Source organism: Mauremys mutica, chromosome 3, assembly GCF_020497125.1.
Source record: "Mauremys mutica isolate MM-2020 ecotype Southern chromosome 3, ASM2049712v1, whole genome shotgun sequence".
Classification (NCBI taxonomy): Eukaryota; Metazoa; Chordata; order Testudines; family Geoemydidae; genus Mauremys; species Mauremys mutica.
Window position 1 is genome coordinate 198720691 of NC_059074.1, and position 19044 is coordinate 198739734.

General features: G+C 40.8%; 1 protein-coding gene across 11 annotated transcripts in view; it reads left to right on the forward strand.

Moving 5' to 3' along the window:
• TASP1 (taspase 1) overlaps positions 1-19044 on the forward strand; it is a 155353-nt gene that overhangs the window by 49687 nt on the left and 86622 nt on the right. For all 11 annotated transcript variants that reach the window (XM_045011800.1, XM_045011806.1, XM_045011803.1 and 8 more), the window contains 2 exons: positions 2284-2403; positions 3465-3543. In XM_045011800.1, coding sequence (XP_044867735.1) covers positions 2284-2403; positions 3465-3543 — 199 coding nt within the window. The remainder of the gene's footprint in view (positions 1-2283; positions 2404-3464; positions 3544-19044) is intronic.

Genomic DNA, 19044 nt, shown 5'->3' on the forward strand with positions numbered 1-19044 from the left:
AACTCATAAAATTTTAATGTTTTCTCATTGAGACAAAGTATTATAATATGGTGGAATATTCAGCTCTATTTGGGGCCCAAGTTGCTTTGTAGTTTTGTGGTGTCGTTTTCTGGGGGGATGGTGGAGAGCTGTTTCCTGTATCTGGAGTTAATGCAAGTTCAGAAGAAGTTGAAATAGTTCTTTTTGATACTCAGTTAATTGATCTGGTTAAGTAGCAATTCAGTTTGGTTTCCTTCTAATTTGTAACAAAATCAAATTCAAAACCTCAAAAGTTACTGTGAATGGAGCTGTCATCCTCTGGTCAAGTTTACTATAAAACACCCAGATAGAGACCTACAGTCAGGCTGTGACATTCAGTAGAAGGGTACACTTGCAAATATTCATAATAGGAAGATTAATAATTAAAAATAAAGGGTTTTTTTTCTTATTCCTCTTTGAGTGTCTGAAAACTTAGTTTCCTAAGAAAAAGCACTAGAAATTTGGAACCTAGTATGTGTATTATGTGAGTCCTTTTACTTAGTTACTGGAGTTAATAGCCATAGTGTGTGATATTTTGCATCCAGCATTTAAGTTTGTGAGTTATTTACATACTAAATATTGAAGTGGGAATTCTAATTTTGTATATTTGAAGAGACTTGTTTTGTTCCTAATCTCTCATTTTTAAGTAGAGAAAAATGAATGAACTCTGTGGAGAATCTTCCATGGAAGACCCTCAGTTCTAGCTTTCATTTTCTCCTTAACGTCTAAAAAGATAAATTACCAGTACGATGTGACTGTAGTCCTAGCTGTCAGCTCCACTGGAGGAGCATGGGTAGTGACTGCCACTGTGATGCTGCAGACTTGAGCTTTGGAAGAAAATTATAGCAGGTAGCATTGAATTCCTCACTTGCTCTTAAGTGTTTTGTTTTTGTTACAGAAGCTGAGGGGTGATGAGTGAGTAGAAAGGAGGAAGAGTGTCAGTTGCAGTCAGAGAAGAAGGATGATCCTGGATAGTTAGGGCCTTAGCCTGGGAATCCAGAGACCCGGGTCAGTTCTCTGTTCTGCTATAGATTTCTTTGGTGGCCTGGGGCAAGTCACTTTAGTCTCTGGCTCAGTTCCTCATCTGAAAAATGGAAGTGGGGAAGTACTATGTTATAGGGGTGTTGTGAGGATCAATTACATTGGATTGTGAAGTGTTCAAATGCTATGGTGATGAGGGCCAGATAAATGCGTGAGATAGGTGGTGGTTCTAGGAGTAATATTGGGTGTGTTTGATGCCAATTTCAGGTGCTGGTTCAGAAATAATAATGTGGGTGGAGAAAAAAGCTGCCTGTTACTGGGTAGGAGAAGAGGGGTGAGCTTCCCTTTTTTTCCTCAAGAGTACCAGCTGCGGGGGTGAGCTGTGTTATATTGCCTTGAGGTGGTGCTGAGTTCATATCACAGTGGTATGTGAAGATTGCAAGCAAAAATATATAACAAAAGTACTATGTAACATACGCATATTCTTTATCAGTGGTAAAAATTCTGGTTAATAGATTAAGCCATAACTTTTTTTCTTTGTCCCGCAGCATGAGCTTTTAAATTAGTAGACTTTTGGAACTGGGAACACTCAAGGGATTGATAATTGGGTAAAGAGCAGCTTTTTGTGGGGGTTGGAGGGGCAATCCTGTAAACATGTACATGGATATCTTTACTCACATGAGTAGCTTCATTGAATTCAGTGGAACTGTTCACCAGGGTGATTGTGTGCAGGATTGAGTTGTATCCCATGAAGCTAGTATGCCATAAATGAGTTAATAGTAGAATTGAGCATATTTTTTTCCACGATTAAATTATTTGCCAAAAAATGCAGTTCTGGTTGACCTGAAACTATTTGTGAATTGGTCAAGTTTGCCAAATAGTTTTGACAAAACCAAAAAATGAACACATTTGGTAGTGTTGACATGAAACTTCATTTTGGCATTGCTGAAACATTTTTGGGTTGGTGTAACAAAACGGGGAGCTGATGAGAGTGCCACCCTTCTTATAACTTTTGGCTCGGTGGCTCGAGAGTCATTCTCCATCTCTTTTCTTGATTCAGTACCTATTCATGAATAAGTGAATTGCCACTTTGAATGAAAATTTACAACATTACAGACCAGGTACACTGTGGACAGCAATAAAGAAGCTTTTTCTTGTTGGATTGCCTGTTAGTTATCAGATTTTGAGCACTGATTTTGCATACTTTTAAAGAAATATAATTTATTTTTAGCCCTCTGTTAGTATACTATTTTTAGTAGTTGCTTCTATTTGTGTGTCCTGCAGGAGAATGACTCAGGAACACTGGATACAGTTGGTGCAGTCGTTGTTGACCAAGAAGGAAATGTTGCTGCTGCTGTCTCCAGTGGAGGCTTAGCTTTGAAGCATCCTGGAAGAGTTGGTCAGGTGAGTATGTATTTTCAACTGGGGACAAATACTTGGTATTACCAGGGAATGGCTTACGTATTTAATAAACAGTGCAGCTGTAAACTAGGCAAGAGCCAGGTGATAGTGAATTGATGCCTTAGAACTGAATACAGGTCTTGAACGCTATCACCTGGATTTAGTTCTTGATTACTCTGCATGGGAAAATGAGTTTTGTCTAATCTAGAGGATCTTTATCAGTGTTGCAAAACTTCTTCTAATTTGGCATGCTTTCTGGTTATTACATAAGACTGGAATAGCAGGTGTGTTGCAGGTCACACTTGGGATGCATTGATAGAGAAAGCTAGAGCCTGTTCTTGGTACACTTAGCTTTTGCTAGTGCTATTAATATCTCACTTTTGCCACTCATTAAATACCCCACAAAGCTTAAAAGAAAAAGTACCACTCTGATACCTTTTAGATACATTTGCTAGTTCTATAAATTTTTGATCAGTATGTGAGGAAAATGTGTCCACTTTCAGATTCAGTGATGCTCTTTTGTTGTGCTAGAATCTTTTGAAGGAGGTGATAAAGATATGATACTATAAGAACACGCAGCATAGATAGGCCTATCAACATGGAGTAACAATTTTGAGACGCTTCAAGAGTCTGTATGCACTACAGCTTACGAACAACTGGTTAGTCCACTGTTTGGCATCATTCCATGGGTAACCCTCTTTTGGACTGACCTTAATATTCTTTAGCTACAGCATTTTAAAGAGTTCTTTAAAATGTGTAGCTAAAAGCATTTATGTTTTAAACATAAAACATGCTTTAAAGAACTCTATGGTAATAGGGCCCATTCCAGCTCCTGTTGAAATGAATGTGAGTTTTACCATTGCAGCTAGATTGAACCCTCCATTCCTACCTAGGGAGATAAGAGCACCTCCAAGGCACTCCTCTTCAGGATTAACTGTTGAAGGATGTAGCAAAATGTACTGGAGTAGCTATTTTGAATCTTATTCCTTTATACTATGTAATAATCTCCCTTTTCCCCAAAACCTGAGTACTTGAATTTATAAAGGATCCATTTATCTTCTCAGGCAGCTCTTTATGGATGTGGCTGCTGGGCTGAAAATATTGGAGTTCATAATCCTTATTCCACAGCTGTGAGTACTTCAGGTATTTGCTACTTTTGTGAATATTTTGAACTGCTGTTCAACTTTCTTTCATTTAAAAATTCAAAACAAGTTATTTAATGTATAGTGAATTAAAATCTTAAGACTCATGTGGTAGCATACCAGAAGGTGTGTTCTTCAAGCCAGTGAATTCAGTGTCATTAACTACCAAAGAGCCTTTGTTAACATGTTTATGGAAGTTTCAGACAAACTTATTCAGAGTCTGTTTTGTTATCCTTAAACAATCCATTTGTGGCTGCTCACCTTCTTAGCTATATTTCAATCCATCAGTAACAATTTGTTGCACCATCTGGTAGTCAGCCCCTTCTGGTTGCCCTTTTCTTTAGTGAGATTTTCTGTCCTTGTTAATCATCTCCTGAAACCTTGGCTTCCTACATGGGTTTTGATGTGTTAGATGCAAATAGTGCCCCGATAATATTTTAGTAAATTTGGTATTGCCAATTCCCCTTCCAGCGTGGATATAAGTTTCTTGTCTAATACTAATGTAACTCCTGTTTGAATTTCCATATTCTTCTTGATGTACATATTGATAGGACCTGAAGTAGTAAACCTTTTTGGCAACAGTTCTTTACTGTTGCTATGCGGCCAAGACAAATGTAGTGTTTTCCAATCCAACAAACTTTTCAGTTTCAAAATAATGGGAGGAAAGTTCATTTCATGTAGCTGATTTGAAGTTAGGAGAAATATTGACTCCTAAATACTTCAGAATTTGTATAATTTAAGCAAACAAAGTATTGTGCAGCTGTTAAACCATAGATCTTTCCATCCTTAGATCTAATTTCATTGTATAGGCTAATATACCTCTGAATTAATTACCTTGAGAATGTGTCATAGATTGCACTGGGTTGGTAATGATTAGTATTGTACAGTCTTCATACAGCACAACAATAAGTTCAGTTTTATTCATTTTAACTTGCTCTTCTGGCTTATGTTTTGAGCCGGGGTTAAATAAAGAGAGCAAACAACAAAAGGAATAGAGGACAACCTCATTTGGTTCCTCTGGTAATTGAAATTCTTGGGCATATACCCCCATTCACTCCTGTTTTATCTGAGGGAGAGTCATATTTATCCATGTTTTTTTTTATAATGGCTTCAAAACCCATTTCCAATAGCATTGCTTGTCAGGAAAGGCTACTCTGCTTTATCAAATGCCATTTCCGTGCCTAAGAATAGCACAGGCCTTCAGTTTTTTGTTCTGTATATTATTAAACGATCCTGATATTCTAATGTTATTCGGTTGTCTATTGCATGTGGAACCTATTTAACTAATTTGTATTAACTGAGGAAGGACTGCTTCTATTCTGGCAAGAGACTTTGAAAATATGTTCATGTCTATATTAAGAAGCAAGATTGGCCTTAACAAGCCACATAGCAGCTTGTCTTTTTGTGGTTTTAGTATTATGCTATCTACCCCTTTCATTGTATTGGGAATCTCCTTACTCCCTACAAAAATCATTGTATCTGGTTTGTCTGCAGTGATGTGACTTCACCTGATAAAACTCTGCTGAAAACCTGTCTGGTCCTGGGGATTGGTGTTGGCATTAATTTAATCAAATTTGTAGCTTTCTCTGTCTCTACTGATCTTTCCAATCTGTTAACTGTTACTGAGCTAACTTTGGCACGTTAACCTCTCTAATATATATATTCAATAATTTTTCCTGTGGGCTTGTCATAGTATGAAGGCATGAAGAACTGTGTAGAACCTCCTCAGTTCTTCAGCAATCTCTCAGGTCTTAAAACTTACTACTCCTTTGGCATTTTTTAATTTTTTCCTTCTCTTGTCTCAATTTATAAGCAGCTTATTAGCCTTTGTCTCCCGCATCCTTTATAATACCTGTTTTCAGCCAGCTTGAGAGCCTCTTCAGTTTTCTCTATAAGTATGGCATTTAGTTGCCCGCAGAATCAGAGGTGTATTAATGTGCTTCTACAGAACCAGACTAACACGGCTACCCCTCTGATACTTGACACAATGTGCTTCTAGACTCTTTTATGCAAAGCTTGCGTCCTGTCAGTCTCTTATTAATTTTGTTTTATCTGCTTGCTTTTCTTTTTTCCTCTGGGATATTTGGCCTTATCATTAGTATCAAAATGGAACTTATTTTCTGTTTTGATAGCATCCAAAATAACAGTCTTTCATTGGGGAGTTATTCAGCTCCAGTGGTTGTGCACACATTAAGCCTGGGCTCTAACTCAGGTTTGAGCCCAAGCCCCACTTCTTTCCATACACAAGTCAGTCCACACAAACGTTGAGTCAACAAGCACTAAGGCTCAGGCCTAAAATCCTGGTAGGGGAGTAGATCAGAGCCCAAATCCCACCGTATATCAGACTTTCATTTTGCAGCCTGGATACAGCTCAAATTGCAGGCCCAAGTCAGAAGGCCTATCAAGTGCAGTATGGACATATTTACACCACTGTGATACCTGGGTCCAGCAATTGTAAGCCCAGGTTTACAAAGCAGTGTGTGTATTCAAGCATTGGCTTGGAAACACCAAGTCCATAAGCCCAGGTCCCACAGGCCTGAGTTTATATTGCAGTGTAGACATACCCGAAATCTCTACAAAGTTTTGCTAGTGACAAGCAGCAAACTCCTCCAGGCACTGTTATCACTCAGCACAGCAGCATGTGGAGCCCCACACCTAGCTAGGTTGCATGAATGCTCACAAAGCCACTCATGAATCACATAGAAAAAGGCACCAGCTTATTCTCCCCAGCCTTGTACCCCAGAGCTGTACTGTCTTGCCCTGGTCAGAAGCCTGACCAGGGTAAGTTCATTACCCAGTCCAGTTCTGGTGGGTTTTGCTGAGTCACTGGGTTAAGCAATCCCCCTGGTGTGGTTTGTGCAACTGAGTCATAGAGTTGAGCAGTCCCCGTTTTGTGGTGCTTGGGCAGCGTTCATTGAATTATAAATCCCTTGGTTACAACTTCCCTGCTGATTAATGGTCGTTGAGCACCTCCTCGGAGAGGTTTGCCTTCTTTGTATGTCACTAGCAAGCTTACAGCATATTTCAGTAACAACCATACAGCAAAATCTCATAATCGATGCTCACTAACGATATACATATTTTGGCAGAACAATGGGTTTCAGCAGAACCTGACCTTCAATATGATATCTTACATGGCAAACTTTGTATGAAACGTATCATAATTACATGACAGTGGTGAATATTGGGATTCCAGAGCGCTGCTTTTAGGTGCAGAGTGCCACAGTTCTCCTTTCCAATTTTGCTGTGTTGGCTTGTGCTGATAGACTTCTTTCTTCATCTGGCAAGTCAAATGATGTATTGAATTACATAAATAGATCACATGTGATCTCTTCTGTTAAAACTTAGCAGCATTTAACCGCTGTTCCTGTTCCTTGCCACTGTTTTTGTCTAGTTCCTGCTATCTGTGGGAGCCTGGGCTCTGCTTTCTTCCTTCAAGGGTCTTCTGGTTGCCTGCTGGTGAGAGGAGTCTGTTTAGAAGGCATGGTCTGTCTTAAGTGCATATATTATAACAGGCCATTATAAGATTGACTTAAGTATTAGAATGTTTGATAATCATTGGAAAAGGGTCAATTATGGTGGAAAATATACAACTCAGGATTATATAACTCTTAATTTCCATCACAAAGGGAGAGCTGGGTCTCCACTGTACTATTAACTTTTTTCATTGAATACTATGAACCACAGCCTTAAATAATGTTATGCTAATTAACTATACTGTATCCATATGAAGTATTTTTGGTGCTATTCAACCCAGTTTCCGGTTAACCTTCTGATCATAACTGTATAAAATTGGTAGATTGATGTCTTAACCCATATTCCAGTCTTGTTCTATATTTGGTCTACTACATCTCTCTCAGGTCAGCCCTCTTGTTTTGGTGATGCATCTTTTTTGATTGCTCTCTTTGGTCCTTGTTTTCCCAGTTGTTTGGTGACATGTAGGTCCGGTTTCTTTGTTCCTGAACTGATTTGTCTATTCCCATATCTATAAGTATCTATTTCTCTCCTTTGAATCTGAAAGACCCTTCTGGCTTTCCATTTAAAGGAAAGTCTAAATGGGAAGGCCGACTTGTTTTTTTTTTTTTAAATATTGTTTTTCCTAGCAATTGTGGTTATCTGGTGCAATTCCTTTCATTTTCTAAGGACTGAGATTGCCAGATCTGGGAACATTTTTATGGGTTGATTTAGAATCACCAGCGGTCCAAATCTATGAGGCACAGCCTCCCCTAACCGGCCCTCCATACAAGTTCTGAAACTCGATGCGGCCCTCTGGCCAAAAAGTTTGCCCGCCCCTGCTCTAGATGTTAGTGTAGTAATGCACTCATCTGCTAAAATCTACTCCACTGGCCTTGTCACCCCAATCTAATAGTAATATAATTTGCTGCCTGTGGCTTTTTAGTATTCCCCCTCTCAACTGAATTCTAGGACTTTTTTTGGATAAAGATCTTGTATCTTCTTATTAGTATATATTGTACAGTGCAGCGACTTTTACAAATAAACCAAACAAAAAAAATTTGTAGATCTTTCCACCTAGCATTAAAATGCACCCACATTGGGACTGAAAGCATTAGATCTTGTGGTACCAGCTAAAATGTGAACAATTTAGAACAGAAAAGGAAGAACTTACCCAAATAAAAAGAGAGGGAGTTTAGGTTGGTAGCTATAATGGGATATTGATAAAACTCTGACTCTGAAGGAAAAATACTATTTATTGAATTGTCAACATGGAAATCATTATCAAATATCTAATGGTACATCACAGGCAAGGTTGGGCCTGGCTACAAGATCACAGACCAAGGACGTGCTTGATAAAAGCATGTTGCCTGATGGCAGGCTTACAGTATCGCAAATTTGTATTCCTGTATTCCTAAATTTGAGAGAGTGTCCCCTTGAAGGCAAAGGCATTGTAAAATTTCTCTGCTCAAGGACCATGGAGTTGATCTCAAGTTAATAAATGCATATGCACACGAATAGTCCCATTGAACTAGATGGAAGTACTCATGTGTTTAAGTGTTTGCAGGATTGGGGCCATAATTGTTAGTAAGCATGTTTCTAAAGTTGGAGGTTGTTTTGATGAAAAATCGGAGGGCAGCTTTATTTAATTTTCTTAAATTATTCTTTACAATAGTCAGATGGGTTTGTTGAAGCCTATGCAAGCAAACATCCTGATACACTTAAGAAGATGTCTAGATTTAATGACTGCCTTAAATAAGTTTTTTATTTAATGCTGGTACCATTTTTTTATAGTGGTAAATACTTTAATGGCTATTTATAAGTATATTATTTTTCTTGCTTCAAATCTATTAGTCCTAGTTTGTATGACGTTACATTAATTGCAATTCCAGCTAATTGAAATAGACTGCTGATGGTCTGTGAAGCTTAGCCATCTGGTCACTAAATGATTTGAAATTCAGGGTAGTAGTGTTTAATCTCTTTTTTTCTGGTTTTCCTATAAACTTTTTGCGTGTGTGATAGAAATGTTGACAGGAAGTCAGAACTCTTGTAATCTATACCATTCTTTTTCCATTTTCAGAAGCTCATAAGCTTTATTTTTTAATGTAATGTGTTTTAGGTATTCAGGTCTGACTCTTGTTTAAAATATGCTCAGCCAACAATGTGAACAACAAAACTGATTAGGGAGCTGTAGAGACTGAATAGAGGAAAGATTAAAAATGCTAAATGTGTGGCTTCACTAGGTGAAGGGAAAAGCGACATAACCACATGCAAGTATTTGAAGGGTGAAATCACCAAGGAAGGGAAGGAATTTACTTAGTGATAGAGGATATTGCATTAGGGGGGAAAAATTGAAATATTGCCTGAAATACTAGGAAAACGTTCTTGAAAGTCAGAGCTCGGACAGTGGGACAATCTCCTAATGGAAATTTAATGAAGTGCTATCACCTGATACATTTAAAAAGAGACTGGACTAATTACTGTAATGAGTAATCATGATTAGCAAAAGGATGAACTAAATGACCTTAAAAGGTCTTTCATTTAATTTGCATGATTAATTTGTGAACAATATGACAGGCATAACATTTAAAATGGACTTTCAAGACATTAACTAACCCATATTGCCTCATCCACTGTAACACCTCTCCCCCCTTGCTGAATTTGAAGAGTTTGGCTTAATATAGGGGGTGACATTGCTGGGAATTATTAATGGAAGCTTATTGCGGTAAAGTAGGTTGTAATTGGGGTATTCCGTTATAAAACTATTATCATCTCCTGCATTATGCTCTTGTTTAACCATTCATGCCCATAGTATTGTTATAGAATTAAAAATGTAGCGTTGTGTGATAAGGCTTTTTCCTTCATCAGACTAAACATTCCAATAAGTATAGCAACATATGGATTTTGTTATATGGAAATGCTTAAAAGCTTTTACCAAGATTTCTTTTCTGAAACAGAACTGACCAACTGACCAATCAAGTGGTGAAAATCATAATGTCTTGTGGGGTAGGAAAGGTGAGACTAAATCAATCACTTAAAGATGCACACAGCATTTCATCTCTACATTACTGGTTCATTACCAAGATCTGTAGTAAGCAACATTAATTACTGACTGGGAAGCACAGAGGCTAAAAACTGAATTGACGTGAAGAATGATCGTCCATACTGTGATACCGCTGAGCCTGCTTGTTCTGCCAGCCTGCACCCTGTTTACCTGTCTTGCTGAGCCAGGCTATTAAGCCACCTCCAGCACAGACACAGGCAGGGCCACACTCAACTGCAGAGCGACACAGACTCTGAGACCAGCTCTGGGAAGCCTCAGATTAAGGGATTTGCCCCAGCACTAGGTGTCCACCTCCCTTGGAGCGCTGACCCAAAGGTATATTATGAAATCTGCCTCCTCCCTCAATGTGGAGGAAGGTGTGCACAACTTCTTGTGTCGCCTGCCCCCCCCCCCCAGTTAGAAATGACAGAAACTGGGTTTAATCATAAACAAAACAAATTTTATGAACTATAAAAGGCCGATTTTAAGTGGTCAAAGAGAGAGCAAACAGAACACAGCAGATTACTAAGCAAATAAACCACACATATGAAGTGTGTTTCATAAAGAAATTGGTTACAAATAGTAATTTCTCACCCTAGATATTGGTGCAGGCAGGTTACAGAAAGTCTCGAAAGGCAGCTGCACTGGTCTCCAGCTTGAGACCTCAGGTATTATTACTCACAAGCTAGATGCCCTTCCAGCTTGGGCTCAACCCTTCTCCCCCCAGTTCAGTTCTTGCTTCCAGGTGTTTCCCAGTGTCTCTTTGGGCAGGGAGGCAGAGGAGAACCACCACGATGTCACTCCCCTGCCTCATCTAGCTCTTGTGTATGGCAGGAATCCTGTGTCTCCCAGTGGAAGAACACTGGCATTCCAACGGGTGGGTCCCAGTACCAGATGACTCAGACCCATGTCTCTCCAGGGCTGTGGCAGCTGTCTGGAGCATCCACAGGAAGACTAAGCTCTTTCACAGTCCATTGTCTTTGCTAATGGCCCATTAGCCCTGTCTGGCTTTTCCATTGTTGTACTTGAAGGGGTAGTTGTGGGTGATGCCCAAAGTAACATTTGAAATACAGATATATAGTCAATATTCCTAACTTCAGATACAGAAATGATACCGGCATACAAACTGGATAATCACGTTCAGTAAATCATAAACTTTCCAATGATATCTTACATGAGCCAGTTTGCATAAAGTATATCTGTTATGTAATATTCATATCATAAGCATATTTTCACAAAGAATATGGAGTGAAAAGTCACACATACATTTTATAGTCCCTTCCTCTAGGGATTGAATCACTTTTGGTGGGAAAGCTACTACCAGCTTTTCCACCAAAGTACCATAATCAAAGCTGTCAGTGCTTTCCCATTCTATGGGTAAAAATAGAGGGCTTCATTTTACAGTATTCTCAAAGGCATTGTTCAGCTTTCTTCGGGGAGGCTGTGCCTCATGATCAGGGGTGAAATCCACTTGTACATTCTGGTCACTTTGCATTACTTGTGCAAAGCAGCCGCATTACTTGTGCAAAGCAAGGGACTTTGTGAGGCACTCCTCCAAGTGAGTTGTCCAAGAGCAGCAGTCTCTGGGAGAGCTGGCCTGGCAGCAGTGGCTCTGCACATCTTTGAGCATAACTGCCATACTGGTTCAGACTGCAGTCCATCTAGTTCAGAGTCTAGTCTCCAACAGTGGCAAGCACCAGATGCTTCAGAGGAAGGTGCAAAAACTGTGGAAGGCAGATTACCCCACATCTGTTTGGAAGAGCTCCTAATTCCCTGGATAGTCTTATCCATAAATACGTCCCCTCTCTCTTTGTATTGTGGAGCTTGCTGCCATAGGATGAATCTTGCTGAGTTTTTGGCCTCATGACAAGTATACATTTTTTACTCTGGGGGGAATTCTGTGCCACTGGGTGTGGGCAGAATTCATATCATGTGCTGATTTCTTTGCTTCTCCGCAGAAAAATGACTTTCTGATGGGGAAGCAAAGGGAAGCCACAAGAGTGGTCATGTGCCCCTCCCCCGCAGTGCGGACACATAATTTTGGGCAGCCAGTGGAGAGGTAAATCACTCCCAGGAGGGAGGGGCTTCCATGACATGGACCTTTGGGGCTGGCCCGGCCCTTGCACCATGTCAGAGTCGGGTGCAGCCTCACCACCAAATATGTGTCCCCGGGGAGGACTGCAGGGTGATCTCCCACCTCCATGCAGCCTGTGCTCCTGCTTCCGTGCTGAAGCCTCCACATTTATTTATTGACAAATAAAATTTCCAGAATTTTAAAATATTGTGGGCAGAACTTTTATCTTTTTGGCAAAGAATTTTTAATTTTTGGGCACAGAACTCCCACAGGAGCAATTGGGGGTGGGGGATGTCCTTTTTATCAGATTTGTGTCACTTCCACAGAACCCCTTGACACGGGAAGCATTCCAGGTGAACCAGAAGCGTGGTTAAGGCAGTCTTTCACTGTGGCGACTCTCTGCTACTACAATACCCAGAAGAACAGAATGTGAGCTGGGGGTGAAGCTACCCATCAAAGACCATGATCTCAGATAGTAGAAAGAAGGCTCGACAGCTGAGCTTATAGTCCTGTTCCAGTGCCATCTACAGTAACAACTGCTTTTATGTAAACTTACTGTTCTTTTTCACAGGGACAAGGTTATATACATAGCATGCTCTTCTCCCTTTCAAAGAGCCCACTGGGGCTCAGCTCATCCAGATTTCTCAAACATAAAATTGCCTGGTGGTGATGGTGGTGGTGGTGAATCACTCTGCTGAAGAGTAATCATTTTAGTTTGTTGCCCTTCTGCTAATTAGATCTAATGTGTCTTGAGTTGTGTGCACTCATTTTTTACAGTGCTTCCTTGAAGTCCTTGTTTTCTCGCTCTGTTTTGTGTGACTTTAACCCTCCCTCCACGTTGTCAAGGAGGACAACACATTATTCACTTGGTACCCTCTTAATGCCACTTCTTCATTGTCTGCAGAGAATCACTCTTGAGACGTGCAACTACCTTTTTCTTCCACCTTTATAGAGAAGGAGAAACGAGTGAATGTAGAAGACTAACAATTTTACTGTAGTGAAAATGTCTGTATTATGACCGTAGTGTTTTGCTAACATTTTAAAGATTATACATGTCAATTCATTATTTCCTTGAAGTTAACTAGTCATTGCTCATTTTGTGGTAGTTTTGTATGAATTTTTTGCTATTTAGCACTCAAACTTAGCTTAATATTTCTAATACTTTACCTTTTTGGATGTGTTATTGGGAGATAGATAGAAGACTCCTGATGTAAATGGGCTCCTTTTCTTTATAACTTATGTAAAGGGTTTTAAACACATCTATAAAAACAATTCTTTGTCTGGATTCAATAAAATTAATTTTTAGAGATTTCTGTGGCTGTGCAAAAGCTTTCATAGTACAACCTTTTAATTTATTTTTTATTGCATCCGCTCTAAGTTGTAAATTGGCAGATGTTTGTTTTGAATTTTTGCTTCCCAAGGATTTGGACAAGAATGAAAATTAGACTTTTTTCTTGCTTTGCATATTAATTTGATAGCCTGTGTAAACTTCCACATTTTCACTGAAAATTTACTTATCTTTTACTTTACTTACAATGGGCATAAAAGCTAAAAATAATTTATACCCAGTAGTTTAGTGCTATGACTTTATAAACTGCTGTGAGCATGCAGAACTCATGAAGGACACCTAATACAAAAGGCAAAATATTTATTAACACTCTTGTGCTTCTTGAATTAATCAGGGATTTCAAATTTTGTCAAAATTATTGTGAATTGTTGAACATTAGTAAATGATACATACTGAAATCTGTACTTTGTGAAGTAACTTATTCAAGGATGCTTTTGGAGTTGAATTCATCAAAACGTTTACATATTGTGACATTTTAAATTATTACAAGGAAATACTTGTAAAGAATAATTTGAATTTCAGTTGCTCCCAGAGGCAGATATCTACGATTAGAGCCCCATTACAGTAGGCACTTTTGGTGAAATGATTTATATGGAGAAAATGGTCAAATTATTGGATACAGTATTATTCATGAACACATTTTAGATCCAAACAGAGAATTTGTTCATTGCTTTTCATATTAAACACTGCTTGTGGCTGGGTCTTCTGCCCTAATAGGTAAAACATCTGTAAGAATGGAACTATTTCAACTGTTATACTATAATTTAAAAAAAATTGATTCACAATATAGGTTTGTGTGTAGATAAGTAGAAGCTTTCTAATCTCACGTCTGGTTTTTTTAGAGATATTTTAAAATAACTGTTTTGATTCATTGTATTTTAACAAAATACAGTAGTTATAGATTTCCAAAATATAAATTCTATTTTTTGTCCAATTCCTAGACAACTACTTTAAGATGAAGTTAAGATTGAGAGTATTTATATGTAATTTAAGGGTAAAAAACATTATAACAATGTTATAAATTATCCCCAAATCAGGAATTATAAACCTAGGAAACTCAGGGTTAAACTTTACTCATGATGTTATCCAGTATGAGAAGGGTGAGGTGAAACCTTGTTGAAACTGGTGGTAGTGATAACCATCCATCATTTAGAATAAAATTAAGAAGCAGCTAAGCTCCTTTTTGGAGAAAGATGCCTGAAATAATAGGAGCCACTGCCCAAAACACATGGCACATGCAAGGCCAGTCAGAAGCTGAGCTATGTGGGCTAAAGGGTTTTGCTGGAGGCTAAATGCAAACACATGAGTCTGAGTATTGTTTGGTGGAGGAGTGCATGTCTGTGGGCAGAAGCAGCCAGCAAGAAAATAGCTGTTATCACGGCCTGAGGTAGAGCTTTTTGGGCAGAGTGTAAAATGGAAAGAGGCTTGGCACTGTGAACAAAATCTGATTTCTGCTGTTTGATTCCTACTGTGTTCAGCAAAACAGGACTCTTCATATGTACTTTGTAAACAGGCTTGCACCAAAGAAATTCTGACTCCATCAATTTCTCCTCCTAACAGAAACACCCTACAAAACCCTGAATATCGGCTAATCACTTGGGTAACAATCCAGTTGTGAAAGCATTTTAGTGTCTGTGTCCCAGACTGAATACCTTTTAAAAAAATAGATTAGATCTCTTTTATATTTCTTCCCTTTGTTGCATCACTACATAAAGTGAAAACTTGCATATGTTATATGAAGGAAGAACCTCTGTTATGCCTAATGTGTTACAAAAATTGTGTCTATATGAAAATATCTATATTGTAACTGTCAAAATCAATAAGAAACTAGGGTGAACTACATAAGTGACGATCACTTGTAATGAAAAAATAATCCAAGATAAGATGTAGGGCAGGTAAGTGTAGAGCTTTTACATTTTTAAATAATTAATATTTTGTGACCAGAAGGGATCATTATGATGATCTCATCTGACCTCCCATATAACACAGGCCATAGAATTTCACCCAGTAATTCATGTCTGGAGTCAATAACTTCTGGAACATATCTTCCAGAAAGTCATCCAGTCTTGTTTTGAAGACTTCAAGTAGTGGAGAACCAGCACATTGCTTGCTAATTTTTGAATGGTTAATTATTCTTGCTGTTAGGTTTTTTTTTGTTTTTGTTTTTTTTTGGCCTTATTTCTATTTCAAACTTGTCTAGCTTCAACTTTCAACCATTGAAACTTGTTGTGCCTTTGCTAGATTATGAAGAGCCCTCTATCAGAATATTCTCTCCTCTTGGTACTTACAGACCATGATCAAGTCACCTCGTAACCTTCTCTTGGATAAACTAGATCGAGTTTCTTAAATCTCAATGAGTCTTTCTAGACCTCTGATCATTCTTGTGGCTGTCTTATACTATTTTTCCAATTTTTCAACATCTTATAAAAGGGGGAAACATGAGTGCTAAACACAGTATTCCAGTAGTAGTCTAGGCAATGTTATTCTTTACCTTCCTGCTTCTACTTGATGTCCCCCTATTTGTACAGCCAAGAATTGTGTTAAATCTCTGAGCCACAGGATTGTGCTGGGAGCTTGTGTTCAATTCGTTATCCACTATGACCCTCAAGACCTTTATAGTAACTGAATTCTGAAATACTCTCTGACTTTAGGTCTTATATACGTTCTTTGTTCCTAAATGTATGATCTTGCATATTTGGCTATATTAGAGGGCATGTCTGAACAAGCCCAGTTTACCAAGCGATCCAGATGACATGACAGCTGGAGCGCACTGACTGAGGTGAGATCTTGAGGACACTGGTTCATGGCAGGTGCACCATCAGCATTCCACCAAAGAGCTGAAACAATCTCCTTTTCTTATCTGGAGAACCAAGAGGCTATATGTAGAAAAGGCTCTGCTTCACTGGAATGCCTGGTCAAAAAAGGGACCCTGGCAGCTCTGGTCAGCACCACTCACAGGGCTGTTAAAAGTCTGGTCGGTGGCGCAGCAGGACTAAGGCAGGCTCCCTGTCTGGCTCCACACGACTCCTGGAAGCGGCCGGTGCATGTGCGATGAGGGAAGCTCTGTGTGCTGCCCCTGCCCCCAACACCAGTTCTGCAGCTCCCATTGGCTATGGTTCCCGACCAATGGGACCTGTGGGGGCGGGCAGCGCGCACCGCGCAGAGCTGCTTAGCCCGCCTCTGCCTGGGGGCTGGACGTGGCAGCCACTACTGGGAGCAGCAGGGATCCTGCCTTAGCCCTGCTGCGCCACTGAGTGGGAGCCATCTGAGGTAAGTGCCACCCGACTGGAGCCCGCACCCCGAACCCCCTGCCCCAGGTTGGAACCCTGTCCCGCACCTTCACTCCCTCCCAGACTCTGCACCCCTACCCCAACCCCCCGCCCCATTCATAACCCCCTTCCATACCCAAACTCCCTCTCAGAGCCCGCACCCCAACTCCCTACCCCAGCCCTGAGCCCCCTCCCATACTCCAAACCCCTCGGCCCAAGCCCAGAGCCCCGTCCTGCACTCCAAACCTCTCATGCACAGCCTCACTCCAGAGCCCACGCTCCCAGCCGGAACCTGCATCCCCTCACGCACCTAAACACCCAGCCCTGAGCCCACTCCCATACTCCAAACCGCTCGACCGAAGCCCCTTCCTGCACCCCAAACCCCTCATCCCCAGCCCAAAGCCCGCACCGCCAGCTGGAGCCCTCATCTCCTCCCACACCCCAACTCCCTACCCCAGCCCAGTGAAAGTGAGTGAGGGGGAGAGCGAGCGACAGAGGGCGGGGGTGGGGGAGTGGAGTTGAATCCTCAGAGAAGGGGCAGGGCAAGGATGTGTTCGGTTGTGCAATTAGAAAGTTGGCAACCCTACTGTAATGTCAAACTGGGCTTCTTGGAGGAAGACTGTTCAGCTCCAGGTTTTCTGCAGTACCACCATGCTCTGAAAAACTTGCCTGCAGACAGATTCTCTCATCCTTGAGATGCAGGTTCCTCTCAAGGATGCCTTTGTGGAATCTGCACATGCCATCTCCCTGAGGTCTCCCAGAGAGGAACTGGTCACTGGCTGTGGAAGGTGAAGTTAGTAGCAGACAAAGATTATTTGTAAGATTGGAAATGCTATACAGTAAAAGCTCTTTTATCTGGCACTTCAGCAACTGGCATTTCTGATCTGCACTGAAAATCTGGTTTATAGTGCGGTTGGTGTGGGGCCGGCAGGGGGCTGTGGAGTGGGAGGGGATTGGGGCGCCGGATGGGAGGGTGCTCACCTCCAGCGGCTCCCCACAAGCAGCTCCCCGTCCTTGCTGTTGCTTGCAGAGGCATGGCCAGGCAGCTCTTCAGCACACTGGCTCTGTCCCTCTTCCCTGAGTGCTAACTTCACGGCTCGGGGAAGAGGGCCAATGGGAGCTGTGGGGGGCCAATGGCGGCCAATGGGAGCTGTGGGGGCGGGAGAGAGTGGTGCCTGCAGACGGATACAGCATGTCTGCGTGTTTGCAGAGCTGGCTGTCTGTGCCTCTGCCAGGAGCAGCAGGGATGGGGAGCTGCTTGCGGGAAGCTGCCGGAGGTGAGTGCAGCCCCCCCCCCCCCTCGAGCACCACTTCCACGCCCAACCCAGGCCCCAAGGCACCTTCTGGACCCAAACTCCCTCCCAGAGCCCATGCCCCGCAGCCCCTCCCATGCCCCTGCCCCCCTCCCACACACTCCAAACCCCTTCCTCTGAGTTAACCGGCGTTTTTATTTACCAGCATCCCCTGTTGCCCCAGCATGCCGGTTAAAAAAAGCTTTTACTGTAGATTGTAGAAAGCAGATGGAGAAATGGAGTAGAAGATCGTTTTGGTACATGCTAGTCATAGCGCTGGAGTTGAACTGCCTTCAGGAAAGTTCATGCTAGATGGGCGTGTCTTGGAAAAGTACTTGGTGGTTGTTGGATGCCACCATTGGTTTGGATCTGGGCACTTGGAATTTAAATTGCACTTTATTTAACAATGTATTATGAACAAATAAATGCGGACTCCTTCTCACTAGTTTATCTCTATAGAAGGACGTAACTTTCACAGGGCTGGGTGATGGTAAACAGGGGCATTGTCCATCCATTTTCCAGGATAGGAATGAATAGATTTAATCTTGTTCCTGTTCAGACCACCTTACGCAACTTGCTTTGAACAAGAATGTAAAATGAGATTAAAATCATAACATGAATTAAAACTTAATCTTTTACAACAGATAAACTTATCCTTTGGTGGAAGAGGAGAATGTTAATTTACAGTTGGATGGTTTGTAAACCACAAAGTAATTTACCTAACTTCTTAGGGCTGATAGGACAAAAGTGATATCACTTAGCAAGTTACATTTTTTTTTCTAAAAAAGTTCAGCTGAATATCTATGCTGAGCTGTAATGCTTTTTCCTAATTAGCTCTGCTGAAATTAGCTGCTGAAATGGTTTAATAAAAAATGGCTCTATACATTTTAAACTTTGGTTCTTTCTAACAATTGTCTTGAAAATGAAATTAAGGTGGGTATTATAGGCAGTGCAGGTAGTGGTTCCTATTGTTGAGATTGCCCGATATTTTCCATTATAAGATGCTGTTTTCAGTATCCATAA